The 15,154-nt window shown below is 35.0% G+C and overlaps 2 protein-coding genes and 1 long non-coding RNA gene across 5 annotated transcripts; 2 read left to right on the forward strand and 1 right to left on the reverse strand.

Annotated features, from left to right (window-relative positions):
- Positions 1–5,294: 5,294 nt before the first annotated feature.
- LOC136276126 (uncharacterized) lies at positions 5,295–6,857 on the forward strand. Its single transcript, XM_066087159.1, has 5 exons — positions 5,295–5,302; positions 5,390–5,772; positions 5,954–6,181; positions 6,386–6,456; positions 6,831–6,857. Exons 1-5 carry the CDS (start codon positions 5,295–5,297, stop codon positions 6,855–6,857), a joined length of 717 nt encoding a protein of 238 aa, XP_065943231.1.
- Positions 6,858–7,288: 431 nt separating this feature from the next.
- On the forward strand, positions 7,289–13,920 carry LOC105345621 (phospholipid phosphatase 3). Of its 3 annotated transcripts, none has more exons than XM_034470728.2 (7): positions 7,289–7,426; positions 8,329–8,446; positions 9,759–9,922; positions 11,122–11,393; positions 13,046–13,103; positions 13,188–13,370; positions 13,455–13,920. In XM_034470728.2, the coding sequence occupies exons 2-7, from the start codon at positions 8,365–8,367 to the stop codon at positions 13,557–13,559; spliced, it is 864 nt and encodes a 287-aa protein (XP_034326619.2). In that variant the 5' UTR covers positions 7,289–7,426; positions 8,329–8,364; the 3' UTR covers positions 13,560–13,920. The 3 variants fall into 3 exon arrangements, with proteins under 3 accessions (XP_034326619.2, XP_034326617.2, XP_034326618.2); XM_034470726.2 differs by having other exon boundaries at positions 7,309–7,426; positions 8,351–8,446; XM_034470727.2 differs by having other exon boundaries at positions 7,310–7,426; positions 8,313–8,446.
- Positions 11,361–12,535, reverse strand: LOC105345620 (uncharacterized). The gene is made up of 4 exons (XR_903098.3): positions 12,413–12,535; positions 12,141–12,237; positions 11,833–12,005; positions 11,361–11,619 (listed from the first exon to the last, which is right to left on the reverse strand). It is a non-coding gene; the product is annotated as an uncharacterized lncRNA (long non-coding RNA).
- Positions 13,921–15,154: the final 1,234 nt, after the last annotated feature.

The raw sequence follows: 15,154 nt of genomic DNA on the forward strand, positions 1-15,154 counted from the left end.
GGGGCCACAATGGGGGGTCGAAGTTTTACATAGGAATATATAGAGTAAATCTTTAAAAATCTTCTTCTCAGAAACTAATCAGCCTGGAAAGCTGAAACTTGTGTGGAAGCATCTTCAGGTAGTGTAGATTCAAAATTGTGAACATCATGACCCCCGGTGGTAGGATGAGGCCACATTGGGGGGGTCGAAGTTTTACATAGGAATATATAGAATAAATCTTTAAAAATCTTCTTCTCAGAAACTAATCAGCCAGGAAAGCTGAAACTTGTGTGGAAGTATCCTCAGCTAGTGTAGATTCAAAGTTGTGAAAATCATGATCCCTGGGATAGGGTGAGGCCACATTGGGGGGATGTTAAAGTTTTACATAGGAATATATACAGTAAATCTTTAAAAATCTTCTTCTCAGAAACTAATCAGCCAGATGATTCTTTATAATTGTTAAGACTTTGGCTCCAGGACGAATCTTCGGCCTCACAAGAAGGTTCAGAGTTTGATGTAGCTTTATATCCCATATATAAACAATTGTTAAGGATCTTTTTGAGAACTGCAATACTCAACATGTGATATGACTATAAAATCATCCTGTTAGAAAAGGGACTAATGATTATAAACATAAGAATATCCAGGGGGAAAATGGATTTTATTTATACAGGATCTACATGTATTATTGTACATTATCCAGATTGTTTGTATTATGAGTCCATTAAGCTGATTTTATCATACCTATTGTTCCTCAGGTGAGCGATGTGGCCCATGGGCCTCTTGTTTTTAGTTAACTGCTAAATAAGTTATCTTTAGTATTATTTTTTTGATAAACATTTTACTTCGTTGAGGGGGGGGGGGGGGGTACAAATTATGGACTTTAAGACGAAAGTTTGGAATTCTTTATTCTATGTACACACACATACATGTAATAAATTCTCTGGAGATGTGTAAGCACAGGAATAAAAATATTTAAAATTAATACACATATTATACTAAATGCGCGATTGTCATTTGAAACATACTAGTGATAGGGTTGTGGCCACTTGTGGGGATATGCCTCAGCTTATTCCCCAAGGTTCTTTTCATACATTGGGCGGATTTCTGTATGATCTATACAGTCTACTACGTTGTACATCTCTAAAACCCTTGAGAGGAGAGAGCTCTTTGTAAATATTCCAGTCAATGATGAAAAATCCCGGTTTGATAAATCAATCTTTGGGCTGTTAACATACAAGTATGCTTCATCATCATATGCGTCGGAACCGGGGGGCTAGGGGGAGGGGGGGGGGGCTTAGCCCCCAACTTTTTTTGCTAAGTTAGACCTAACCATTAGGCACATAGCAGAATAGAGGGTTCAGCCCCCCCCCCCCTTTTTTTTCTCAGGGAACCATTATTGTTCCGTAGGATTAGGATTTTCATGATTTTGGAAAAAAAAATGTTATGCCCGGAAAGATTATTTGTTTTGGAAGTATATGATTACCCACACACACACACACACACACACACACACACACACACACACACACACACCGATTGGGATTTTCATGCTTTGGGGAATTAGGTTTACCTCTCAATATTTCTGAGGATCAGTCTAGCCCCCCCCCCCCTCCCCTCCCCCCCCCCCCCCCACACTTTCAATTTGCTTCCGACGCCAGTGATCATTAATGTCGACAGTAAATCTTTTAATTGATGGTAAGTCAACCGTCTTTTAGCTCACCTGAGCTGAAAGCTCAAGTGAGCTTTTCTATCACTTTCTGTCGTCCCTCTATCCGTGTCTGTCTATAAACCTTTTTACATTTTCAACATTTTCTCAAAAACTAATAAGCCAATGTCAACCAAACTAGCCACAAAGCACCCTAATGCAAAGGGAATTCAAAGTTGTAAAAATTAAGGGTCACGTCCTTTTCCAGAGGTAGATAATGAGGAAATAATTGAAAATTTTAAAGAAATTTTCAAAAATCTTTTTAATCTTTTAATCTTTTATTAAATTTTTAAATATCATCATCTCAGAAACTAATAGGACAGGAAAGCTGAAACTTGTGTGGAAGCATCCCCAGGTAGTTTAGATTCAAATTTATGAAATTCATTAATCCTGGAGGTAGGGTTGGGCCACAATTGGGGGTCAATTTTTTATATAAGAATATATATAGTAAATCTTTAAAAATCTTCTTCTCAGAAGCTAATCAGCCAGGAGATTCTATAAAATTGTAAAGATTTTCGCCCCTGGCCGATTCCTGGATGATTGGGACTCACAAGGGGTTCAAAGTTTACTTTGGGTTTTCCTATATATAAACAATTGTTTACTAGGATCTTTTTCAGAACTGTAATGCTCAACATGCAATATTACTGTAAAATCATCCTGTTAGAAAAGGGACTAATGATTATAAACATAAGAATATCCAGGGGGGGGGGGTGGATTTAAAAATCTTCTTCGCAGAAACTAATCAGCCAGATGATTCTTTATAATTGTTAAGACCCCCCCCCCCAGGACAATTCTATGGCCTCACAAGAAGGTTCAGAGTTTGATGTAGGTTTATATCCCATATATAAACTATTGTTAAGGATATTTTTGAGAACTGCAATACTCAACATATGATATGACTATAAAATCATCCTGTTAGAAAAGGGACTAGTGATACTAAACACAAGAATATCCAGGGGGAAATAGATTTTCATTTATACAGGATCTACATGTATTATACTACATTGTCCAGATACAATTTAGTTTGTATTATGACTCCATTAAGCTGATTTTATCAATACTATTGTTCCTCATCTGAGCGATATAACCCATGGGCCTTTTGTTTTGAATAAGTTTCTAAAAGGATCTTGCGCGGAAAACTTGAATATTTGTACAATTTCTTAGCATGTCATGACAATTTCTTGCAATAAAGGGTTTTTATATGCACTTGCTTTTGGGTGTTTCTGCTCTCACCAAACGAGTTTGCGAAGAATTTGTTATAAATTGTTATAGAATTGAAATTTGAATCAAATTGCCAAGATTAATCGTAAATCAAAAATGATGTACGCCCATGGTGGTTAATGCTCCTCATACTATGAATACCGTCCTTCCTGATATAATCGTATAGGTCTTACACGTCACCCAACCCCCGCCTCACAAACAGAAAACCCCCTCAGAACCTGGGAATTGTAAATAGATCCGCCCCTGGGTCCTATTTATTTTAGATTGGTTTTATGATCCAAGGGTTAATATTTTTATTGATTTAAATACATACTACATAGAAGTAAATGTTGATAACGAACTGTGTATGAGTTGTTTTCAACATAATTTATGAACAGAATTTATCAGAAAAGGCTTGACGAATTCCAAATCAAGGTATGCATTTAAATTATTGCTGTAAAGTATTTCAGTCTTCCTGAGTAGGTATAAACATGCAATATTTGTAAAACAAAAACAAAACCAAACTCATGTCTGTACAGTCACTTAAATGACGTAATTTTGTAGAAATTTTAAAAATGCTTTTATAACTTATGTTTTGATATATGTTGATGTTGTCTCTGGAGGTGGTATGGTTGGTGTCTGTCTGTAAACCACTTAACTCGGTAACAATAGGAATGACTTCTTGCTTTGGGCGGAGCTATTTAGTACAATTGAACAAGCTGTATCATGCGTCAAAAAAGCATAAAGTGCTGTTACCAGTACATATACATGTAGTGCAAAAGACAATTTCAATTTAAAATTTATTCTCTCAATCCATAAAAATTACACAAAAGGTACATAATTATATAGTATGTATGTATATAGTAGTAACAAATCAAACAATTAGGAAGAGCAGAAATTGTCAGGATTGAGAAGAACATTACAATATTTTTATATTTTGGTTAATTTATCCTATTTTCAGGTAAAAAAAAATTGATATATATATATATATATATCATCAATTTACAAAATTCGCACTTTGTTGTAAATAATATTTTATTGCCGGTACTCCAAAATTATGTTATTTAATCAGAGAAAGGACGTTGATCACGTGACTTTTTGTGACCACGTGACAATTATTATAGTATATACATGTATGTCCAGTGCAGCGGGAGGCGGGCGAATGACTTTTTACACTATCTAAATAAAACACGCGTTGCCCATAGACTTCAATGTAAAATTCAAGCTGAAACTAATTAGACAATAGTCAAAATTTTGAAAATTTTTGGGGCGGTGTATTTTTATTTGATCACACCTTCAAAATGAATATTGGACCATTCATTTATTATGTACAAAATGTGGTCATTATACATTGAGTACCTTAAAGAACATCAGCTGTGGATTTTTAAATTGTATAATTTTTGTCATGTAGATGTAAATATCACAAGTGATTCAAAAAATTATATTATCATATTTTACCGTCCATCGCCCTGGTCCTCCTTCAGCAATGAGGTGTGTGTGTTGATACTAGTATGGAGGTAGAGGGCATTGCGGGCAATCGTTTGAAATAATTTCCTCATCCCCTTTGTGTCCATTTTGGGCACATTTTGGGTATTATGGGATGTTTATGTTTTATAATTTCATTCATACGGAATTATGGGTTATATGTATTTATTTATTCACCAATCAAGGTCCCTCAGGGGGCATATACATTTAAAAAAAAAATAATAACAATATCATGATTATAACAAATAATGAATGAAATACTGCTCACAATGTCCAGGCAACAATATGCAAAATGTTTCATTAATACAATGAAATATATGTATGGGATTTACACATCAGTGAATACAACAGCTATACAGAAACAAAGTGGCCCGAAAACAGAGAGTACCAAGGGACGGTGCCTGCACAGTCGATTAGACTGGTCTACTTGTACTCAAAGTGTTCAAGCCAGTATGCTTATACATAACATAACCCCCCCCCCCAACCAAAGTAAATACACTGCATAATATATCTGTATATATAACTATAACCATTATATTCCACCTTTAAGAATCATTTCACTGAGTTGTACAAGTACTTGTAGATCTTCAGTTGTCATAAGCCAGTAAAAGTAGTAAGGATTGATAGTCATGTTGTAGTAAGGATTGATAGTCATGTTGTAGTAAGGATTGATAGTCATGTTGTAGTAAGGATTTGATAGTCATGTTGTAGTAAGGATTGATAGCCATGTTGTAGTAAGGATTTGATAGTCATGTTGTAGTAAGGATTGATAGTCATGTTTTAGTAAGGATTTGATAGTCATGTTGTAGTAAGGATTGATAGTCATGTTGTAGTAAGGATTTGATAGTCATGTTGTAGTAAGGATTGATAGTCATGTTGTATTAAGGATTTGATAGTCATGTTGTAGTAAGGATTGATAGTCATGTTGTAGTAAGGATTGATAGTCATGTTGTAGTAAGGATTGATAGTCATGCTGTTGTAAGGATTGATAGTCATGTTGTAGTAAGGATTTGATAGTCATGTTGTAGTAAGGATTGATAGTCATGTTGTAGTAAGGATTGATAGTCATGTTGTAGTAAGGATTGATAGCCATGTTGTAGTAAGGATTGATAGTCATGTTGTAGTAAGGATTGATAGTCATTTTGTAGTAAGGATTGATAGTCATGTTGTAGTAAGGATTGATAGTCATGTTGTAGTAAGGATTGATAGTCATGTTGTAGTAAGGATCGATAGTCATGTTGTAGTAAGGATCGATAGTCATGTTGTAGTAAGGATCGATAGTCATGTTGTAGTAAGGATTGATAGTCATGTTGTAGTAAGGATTGATAGTCATGTGGTAGTAAGGATCGATAGTCATGTTGTAGTAAGGATTGATAGTCATGTTGTAGTAAGGATCGATAGTCATGTTGTAGTAAGGATTTGATAGTCATGATGTAGTAAGGATTGATAGTCATGTTGTAGTAAGGATTGATAGTCATGTTGTAGTAAGGATTGATAGCCATGTTGTAGTAAGGATTGATAGTCATGTTGTAGTAAGGATTGATAGTCATTTTGTAGTAAGGATTGATAGTCATGTTGTAGTAAGGATCGATAGTCATGTTGTAGTAAGGATTGATAGTCATGTTGTAGTAAGGATTGATAGTCATGTTGTAGTAAGGATTGATAGTCATGTTGTAGTAAGGATCGATAGTCATGTTGTAGTAAGGATTGATAGTCATGTTGTAGTAAGGATCGATAGTCATGTTGTAGTAAGGATTGATAGTCATGTTGTAGTAAGGATCGATAGTCATGTTGTAGTAAGGATTGATAGTCATGTTGTAGTAAGGATCGATAGTCATGTTGTAGTAAGGATCGATAGTCATGTTGTAGTAAGGATCGATAGTCATGTTGTAGTAAGGATTGATAGTCACGTTGTAGTAAGGATTGATAGTCACGTTGTAGTAAGGATTGATAGTCATGTTGTAGTAAGGATTGATAGTCTTGTTGTAGTAAGGATTGATAGTCTTGTTGTAGTAAGGATTGATAGTCATGTTGAAGTAAGGATTGATAGTCACGTTGTAGTAAGGATTGATAGTCACGTTGTAGTAAGGATTGATAGTCATGTTGTAGTAAGGATTGATAGTCATGTTGTAGTAAGGATTGATAGTCACGTTGTAGTAAGGATTGATAGTCATGTTGTAGTAAGGATTGATAGTCACGTTGTAGTAAGGATTGATAGTCATGTTGTAGTAAGGATTGATAGTCATGTTGTAGTAAGGATTGATAGTCATGTTGTAGTAAGGATTGATAGTCATGTTGTAGAAATCAATGACGTCTATTGTTGTATTTTGACCTCAATTTTTATAGTAGAATAAATCATTAAACGAAGCATTTTTTGATAACTGTGTTGGGGAAATACATGCAGTTACTGCAGTAAATTTACTAGATGATAAATTTTTCCACCGTTTTATATGTTCAGATAGTTACAGTTGGTAACCAAAGGTAATCAAAGACTACCATTTGCATGAATTTGACACAAAATCGTTCATGGTTCTACCTATAAAATTTGCTACAAATGGCAGCACTTGGTGACCATTGGCTACCATAGTCAACCGATGGCAACCAAATGCTGCCAGCGGTAAATCTCAATTTCACCAACTCTACAACTCTGAACGCACCTTCTGTTTGGTGATATGAAACATGTGCGGATCCAGAAAATTTTTCATGAGGGGGGGGGGGGGGGGGTTGTGACGGTCATTTGAGTTTGCCAGGGAGGTCCGAGGCATATTTTTGGTAATTTTATAATGTAATTTAAGAAATTTGAATTTTACAGGGGGGGGGGGGGTCCGGACCCCCTAACCCCCCTCTGGATCCGCGCATATGAAAGGCAGAGCAGATTGTTTGAATTACAAGTATAGCTGAGGACGCTTTGTCATAAATACACATCTCGTGCTGTGTGGACTAAATATCCTGCATACCGTTTTTTAAATCCCTAAGCCCCCATGTCATCCTTTGGAAAACTAGAAATCATTCACCCGTATATCAGTAGCAAACCGCCGACAGCTGTATCAAAAGGTACTCTCTCTCTCTCTCTCTCTCTCTCTCTCTCTCTCTCTCTCTCTCTCTCTCTCTCTCTCTCTCTCTCTCTCTCTCTCTCTCTCTCTCTCTCTCTCTCTCTCTCTTAACACTACTGAGCAAATTTTGAATATTGTTTAACAAATATATTGTGGTTTTTTAAGAGATATACCACCATGACACATACAAGTATTATATCACAAATTGGCCGGGCAAATCTGACCTGTGAAATTGTACCTGCAGTATTTTTAGAGCAAGCGTTGAGCATTTCATTTATTTATCCTTTTTTTTTATTTCTTCTTTTTTTCATGAGCTTGGCTGTTTTTCAACGAATATTTCTAAATAAATTTAAGCAATAATTTATCTAAGCATCTTTAGTATAATTACATATATAAGGATTTTTTTTTTTAATTTTGAACTAATTGATCTAGATTTAATCATATTTGAAATTTTGATGATGCAATTTATATTGAAAAATAAGCATTTTAATATCATACCATAATAAAAAAAAAACAACTATTGAACATTCTATTGACATCCCTTTGTATATACTTTAATGTTGTTTAAGATGATAAGCTAGCTTCTACATGTATAAGGATTTGCGAAATTGAAGGCTGCAGTTACCGGAAATGACATTTCATTGGTTTTGACCCGGGAATTTTGTTTCTTTCTACCTTTTTTGCCATCTATGAATCTGACTCTTTCTCGTCGCATTGTTGAGCAGTCAAACCTTATTTTGCAAATAAAGGAACATTAAGAGAATAAGTCGATTACGGTTGATTACAACGTGAGATTCATATCCTATAGAAATCTATTTACGTTTGTGTGTACCGGATTGGAGGATCAAAATCAGAAGTAAATTGAAAGAAAGGTTATTTACATACAGCATCCATGCCTTGTAGTTTCAATTACACATACGTTTAGGTATTTGCAAAACCATGGAAACTAACGGAAACTTGAAGACGAATCAGAAGAGGGTTGTTCTGAAGATCGTGCTAGAGGTTGGATTTTATGTCATCTGTAAGTACAATTGCATAACCTCCTTAATATAAGAGCTTCTTATTTTGGCAATAGGTTAAATATATGATAATTCTAGTGGTAGTGGGTTCGAATCCAAACTGGAACACAGAGAAAGTGAGAGCAGGCTTTCATTGAAGATCCTACATTCTTAGCTAGCCAGGTAGCATACCGTGTAAGATTATACGGAATAATCTTATCCGTATCTAAGATTAACACGTCCATCAGTTTATATTTACATCTACCAAGTATTATTCCCTCTATTTCTTATGCAAACTTTTAGTTAATTTATAGCTCTATAGAAACAGCCAGACTGAAATCTACACGCCCCGTTTATCGATTGGCGGCTGGAACTGACAAGAAAGTGACAGGACAGAAATTGCAGACTGCACGAAATATCCATGATGATGTCAGATTCAAAGTTTCACAAGAGACGATTTGGCTGTTTCTTTTAGCTAACATACTTATGTACATTAACAGTAATTTAGTGAATTTTACTTACTTTTTACGCTCAATTTATTAATTAGTTAAAAGAATGATGTTAATTAAATATAAACAATAAAATGCTTTCTTTGATGATTCATGCGGGTTATGAAGGTAGCGATCACTGCGGAAAAAATTTACATAACCCGCTAACGCGGGTTAAGTATTTTTTCTTCAATGTTGCTACCTTCATACCCGAATGAATCACCAAAGAAAGCATTTTATTGTTTAAATATTTACATCTACCAAAGATTATTTCCTCTATTCCTTTTGAAACTTATAGTTAATTCATAGCACTATAGAAACAACCAGACTGAAATCTACACGCCCCATTTAACGCTTGTTCGATATCTGCAGCGGCTGAAACTGACAGGACTGAAATTGACACGCCCTGTTTATAGATTGGTCGAAACCTACAGCGACCTAAGAAAAATCACGCACTGCACGAAATAACCATGATGATGTCAGACTCAAAGCCTCACAGGAGACAATTTGGCTGTTTCTTTTAGCTAACATACTTATGTATATTAACAGTAATAATGAATTTTTTTAAATTTTCATAATCAATTTATTTATTAGTTAAAAGGAAGATGTTAATAAAATCAATAAAATGCTTTTTTTGATGATTCATGCGGGTTATGAAGGTAGCGATCATTGCAGAAAAAATTACATAACCTGCAATGTCGCTACCTTCATATCCCGAATGAATCATCAAAGAAAACATTTTATTGCTTAAATAAGTTCTATATAATATTAACGATCGAAGGGTTTCAAGAAACTTATTTCTTTTCCCTATATATCCCGCTGTTGTATTTTTTTTTCTGTTACTTAGTGGCTACCTTTAGCTATCTGTTATCCTTCAACAAGATCGCTTACTTCCACCCATTTCGCCGAGGTTTCTTTTGCCAAAACCAGGATCTCATGTATCCGTATGGAGAGGTGTCCGTCAAAGGTGGTCACGTGGCTTTGATCTCTCTACTGCCTTTGATAATAATCGTAAGTATTTCTTTAAATTTTTGTGAAGAAAACGAAAGGTGGAGGGGTGGATGTACAAAGTTTATTCCAATCATTTGCCCTTCGTCTTTGTTCCGATCAATGCTCTGTTGTTTATTCTTTTGTGCTTTTTTTTGCTCACCTGATCCGAAGACTCAAGTGAGCAAGCCTTGTTGTCGTTGTTGTCTTAAACTTTTCATATTTTTATCTCTTTTCCAAATTAAAATCACTAGGTCAATTTCAAACAAACTTGGTACAAAGCATTATTGGGTGAAGGGAATTCAAGTTTGTTCAAATGAACGGCCATGTCCTCTTTAAAAAGGAAATAATTTTAAATTATATGTTAAATTTGTTGATATCTTTTCTTCTAGAAATCCATCTAGCCAGAAAATCTATTATTTGTCTTGAATCATCCTCAGGTAGTGTAGGCTCACGTTTTTTACGATCCTTTTTGGGAGGAGTGGCCTCAAGGGTGGGGTCAAATGTATACATAGGAAGATATACTAGTAAAACAAAATCTTTAAAAAATCTTCTACTCAAAAAACAAATTGGCCAGAAAACTGTTACTTGTGCAAAAGCAAACTCAGGTAGTGTAGATTCGAGTTTGTTCAAATCATGGTCCCTAGGGGTAAGATAGAGTAAGAATGTGGGTAAATTTGTTCATAGGAATAAATAGAGAGAAATCTTCTTCTCAAATATCATTTGGCCAGAAAGACTGAAACCTGTGAGGTATCATCCTTAGGTAGTGTAAATTCAAGTTTGTCAAAATCATGATCCCCGTTGCCGGCTGGCGGTATGGTGGGGCCTCAATTTGGGGGTAGGTTGGATTGGATTTTCACACTGTAAAAATTAGAGAAAAATCTTTAAAATCTTATTATCAAAAACTAAAACAACAAAAGAAGCTCAATATTTATAATAAAATTATGTTGAGAAAAAGTGATTAACAATTTAAATCAAGATATACTCTACTAAGTTGTCTAGTTATTTTGTATTGATACTCTAAAGATGGTCTAAAGCTTTTGTTGGCTACAAGTATTGTGGGCCTCTTTTTTTCATTTAACCAACAATGAATGACAATTGTGAATATTTTTTATCTTATTGGATGAATTTTTCAAAATGTAATAGGGGTGTGTTTCCATTGAAAGTTGAAATAATTTTCTGTAGTAAATCATTATTCAAATGTATCAAATTTGTCGTTTCAGATTTCCATTACGGAGTGTTTGAGAATTCGTCACAAGATTAAGAAAAAAGTTTTCCTCCGGAAGTGGTATAGAATTGTTGGACCTCTTCTGTTAGGGTTGACCCTGTGCACTTTGTTTTACGAGACTGCTAAATCTTGCGTTGGAAGTCTTCGCCCCCATTTTTTCGCCGTTTGTCGACCCAGTATAGATCTGAAGAACTGCACAAGTAAATACACGTACATCACTGACTATAACTGCACGGAGCCTGAGAACGATCTTTTAATAGATTCAAGGTAGGCCACTCCATGATCGGACATACTTTATTCTGTTGTGGAAAAGGTTAAGGTTATACCTCTTGTTCATGTCATTTACACTGCAATTCTTGCACATATGACACTGTATGGCAGAAGCCAGGGCGGCTTCAAGGTTGTAGGGGCTCAGCTAGGCGCTGGTTCCAGGAGATCTCTTAGATATATCCTATCTTTGTTGGGGCGCACCGCTTGTTTAGTCATTATGTCTCTGTTTTGAAATTGGAAATACATTACTAAAGACAAATGACATGGGCATGTTGATTTAAAGCGGAAAAACGCATGTACGTGTATTTAACAGATGAATAAAATATCCCAAATAATGTACATTGTATTTATAATATTTGGTACAAATGGTTACGCTGGTAGTTAATTTGAATATGATACATAGCGCTAAACATTTAGTCTCTTATTTTCTACATACATGTAGCTAATAGTTTTGCGTTAAAGAATCGGTCAAGATCGTAGCCGCGGCCACTTGGAGTTACGATCTTAATCGCGGCCAAGACTTCAATCAGTTTTCATTAAGAATTCGTCCTGTCTAGCAAAGTAGGCTAAAGTCCCAAAGCAGATGTTCCAGTGAGGGAAAAATATACTCTGCAAATATTTTTGATTATGTGTATGTCGTTTAACTAAAAAATCACATACTAGTATTCATTTTCTTACTTCAAATTCTCTGTTAAATTCACATGGAGATCGATCGAGTTCTTGATATCAGTGAAGTATGCTTACCTCCCTTTTAGTATCGGGACTGTTATGATTGACGATAAGATACCCGGTATAAATTCTCTACAGCTGCATTGTTTTCCTGTGTTAGTTAAACCAGGTTCTGAAATAATAATTAAAACGGGTTAAAAATGCCCCAATGTAAACATTTGTAGTTTTAATTTCGTTTTGCTACAATACGGGTACATGGTTAATCATGTTCCACATAATCATTTTTGGAAATACCGTTCTGTATTAGTCTAGATTTCGTCGAAAGTGAGTACAAATATCCAACCTACTAGTATATCTTTGTCGAGCCCTGCAAGGCAAAGGTCCGTAATTTGCAGAATTGCTAAAAAAGATAATCAGATCTTGATTTTGCCAATTGCAAAATTGCAATGTACTAGTAAGTTCAAATCAAGGCAATAACCTTTTCCATGTGAATATTTCGGACGCCATTGCGCATGGATTTGTATAAGATTTAGAAACCGTGTTTCAAGCATTTTGATAGCGGTTTAGTTGTTCGGGTATCTTAAATGTCCGAAAAGTCGCTTTATTCCTTTATCACTCGTCATACAATAGCATGAGCTGCTATCTATTATTTCCGGGGAAAGTTCGCCTTTATATACATGTACATTCAGTTTTTTTGTAAATCTAAAAAAAAACTCTTACGTTTTCTGCATCATTGGGAACTTTCTAGAATTAATGTGATACAGATAACCAGCTCAGAGTTGTAGTTACGTCACTTAAACCTCACCAGCAGGTAATGAAAATTTTTAAACAGAAAAAAATTAACTTATCGGAGATAATAATTTATTGCTCGTCCACATTCTTTGGAGTCAGCTGCAGGAATTGTTACTCATACATTATGTAATAAGTTATCTCTAGTTTATATCTATTGCAGAGCTATTAAGATTGTTACATTCTTTCAGGAAATCTTTTCCTTCGGGTCATGCTAGCATTTCCTGGTACGGAATGACTTTTCTCATTGTGAGTAAATTGCCTTCAGTCATTGTGAATATACATTGAAATATTTTGCCAGTTTGATCTGAATGATATCGTTTTCATTTCTAGATCTACATCCATTTACGTATTTCCCGTCGATGGAGATTTTTACGTCCATTATTTGCATTACTCCAAACGGTGGCGCTGTGCGTCGCAACGTACATTGGCGTTACCCGTATTCAAGACAACGCTCATCGCCCTGTAGACATCATTGCAGGGGCAGTTATAGGAATAAGCTTTGCAGTAATAACGGTACTCTATATTTCAATAATACAATTTCAACAAAAGAATATTAAGATCAGTGCAAGTTCTAAGACTGTAAATTTTGGCATTTAGGTTTCCCAGACGTCAGCACTGTTTGAGAGTGATTCAACGGACAGACAAAGCAGTACTGCCAAGGAAGACAAGCGAGAGAGTCTTACACTAGAGTACGAACCCTAACTCACGTCCCAACTCCAAAAAAGCATAATAATGACAGACATTTCCTTAACATCTAGACTATTTTATCTTTTAAGATAAGCTTTCATTTGTTTTAAAAGCGTGAATTTTCTATGCTAACATGATAGAGCTCTGATATATAATTTTACACACTTGTATGTAAACATCATGTTGTATACATGTGTTCTATATTTTGGTTCATCCACCTTATTTTGACTTAAATTTCTGTTGTTCCTTTGATGGTCCAATATGGTTCAATAAAATCATGTAATTTTATAATCTATCGGATTGGGAGGGGATGAACGTGTCTTTATGGGGTTTGTGGGTTTTTCATGCTGTAAGTACTATTAAACATATAAAACATTCTTGTAGTTCCTTTGGAGATTGAGGATTTGGGTTTGATAATTTTTTAGGGTGGGAGGGTCGAGGGGTGTCTTTTGGTTGTTATTGGTTTTGAATTGTGCTGCTGTTATTGTACTAACATGTTTGGTTGGATTACGCAACCTCCTTGGGAGTTCTAACTGTAAGCATGTCATGCAATTTGATGCACTCCTACTGTTGTTATATTCACTTTACGTGATAGTATTCTGAACCAAGTCTGGTTAACCACAACACACACATTATGCATCGACGAAAGCGCGTTTTTCTTTGATAGATATAATTTGTTATAACTCTAACAAAATACACATCAACTTCAAAGTGAGTTGGCCTATCTAGACCTATGCATTAGTACGCACCAATTCAATCATGCAGGTATATAGCACATGAACGTCCGCATTTCACCTGATCGCTAGTAGCAGTCAGGTGAAATGCGGACGTTCATTTGTAAAAAAAACCTGAACAAATATTTTAACAAAGTAGTATTTAATAAAAATTCATTGAATGATTAATTTAATTTTGTGCAAAGAATTAGACTTGAATTCTATTTCGTGATTGTATGCGCGGCTTCAATAATTAATCCACAATAAACTGAGGGGATTCTTGTTCAGTACGCCTTAAAAAGATTTATCAACAAGTGATGAGTAAATTTTGGTTTTGCACCAAAGGGATATACATTCCTTAAAATATTTCTTTGATGTAACAACTTGCTAAAATGTCGAACCTGCAAACCAATTGTTGTACATGACGACAATATTGTAAATTTGCTCCAATCAGATCCTCTGATTAATGTGTTTTACATATTTTGACAAATATTGGTATTCCGTTTAGGAGATCAGCGTATGGGTAGATAAGAATAGCTTGGGGTGTGATTCCCTGCATTTTAAATTGTTATTTTTGTCATTCATATTTCACCTCTACCTGTGTGTTGATTCAAATTTTACTGAGCAAAACTTAACTGCGGTGAGTTTTTGCAGCATGAGAAAACATATTGTATCATATCAGTAACAATTATAAAAATTATATACATGCATTCATTGTACCCCTATTTGATTAACCTAACTTTCGTTATTTCAATACAATAAGATAAAATACCAGTTTAATTTGAACAACTGCATGTAATTAAGGAGGAAGACGGGATGAGAGTAAAGTCCCCAATCTTAATGTGGAAAAAGACGAAGACAACATATTATATTAAACTTTCATGTTAAATACTGAAA

Source organism: Magallana gigas, chromosome 6, assembly GCF_963853765.1.
Source record: "Magallana gigas chromosome 6, xbMagGiga1.1, whole genome shotgun sequence".
Lineage (NCBI taxonomy): Eukaryota > Metazoa > Mollusca > Bivalvia > Ostreida > Ostreidae > Magallana > Magallana gigas.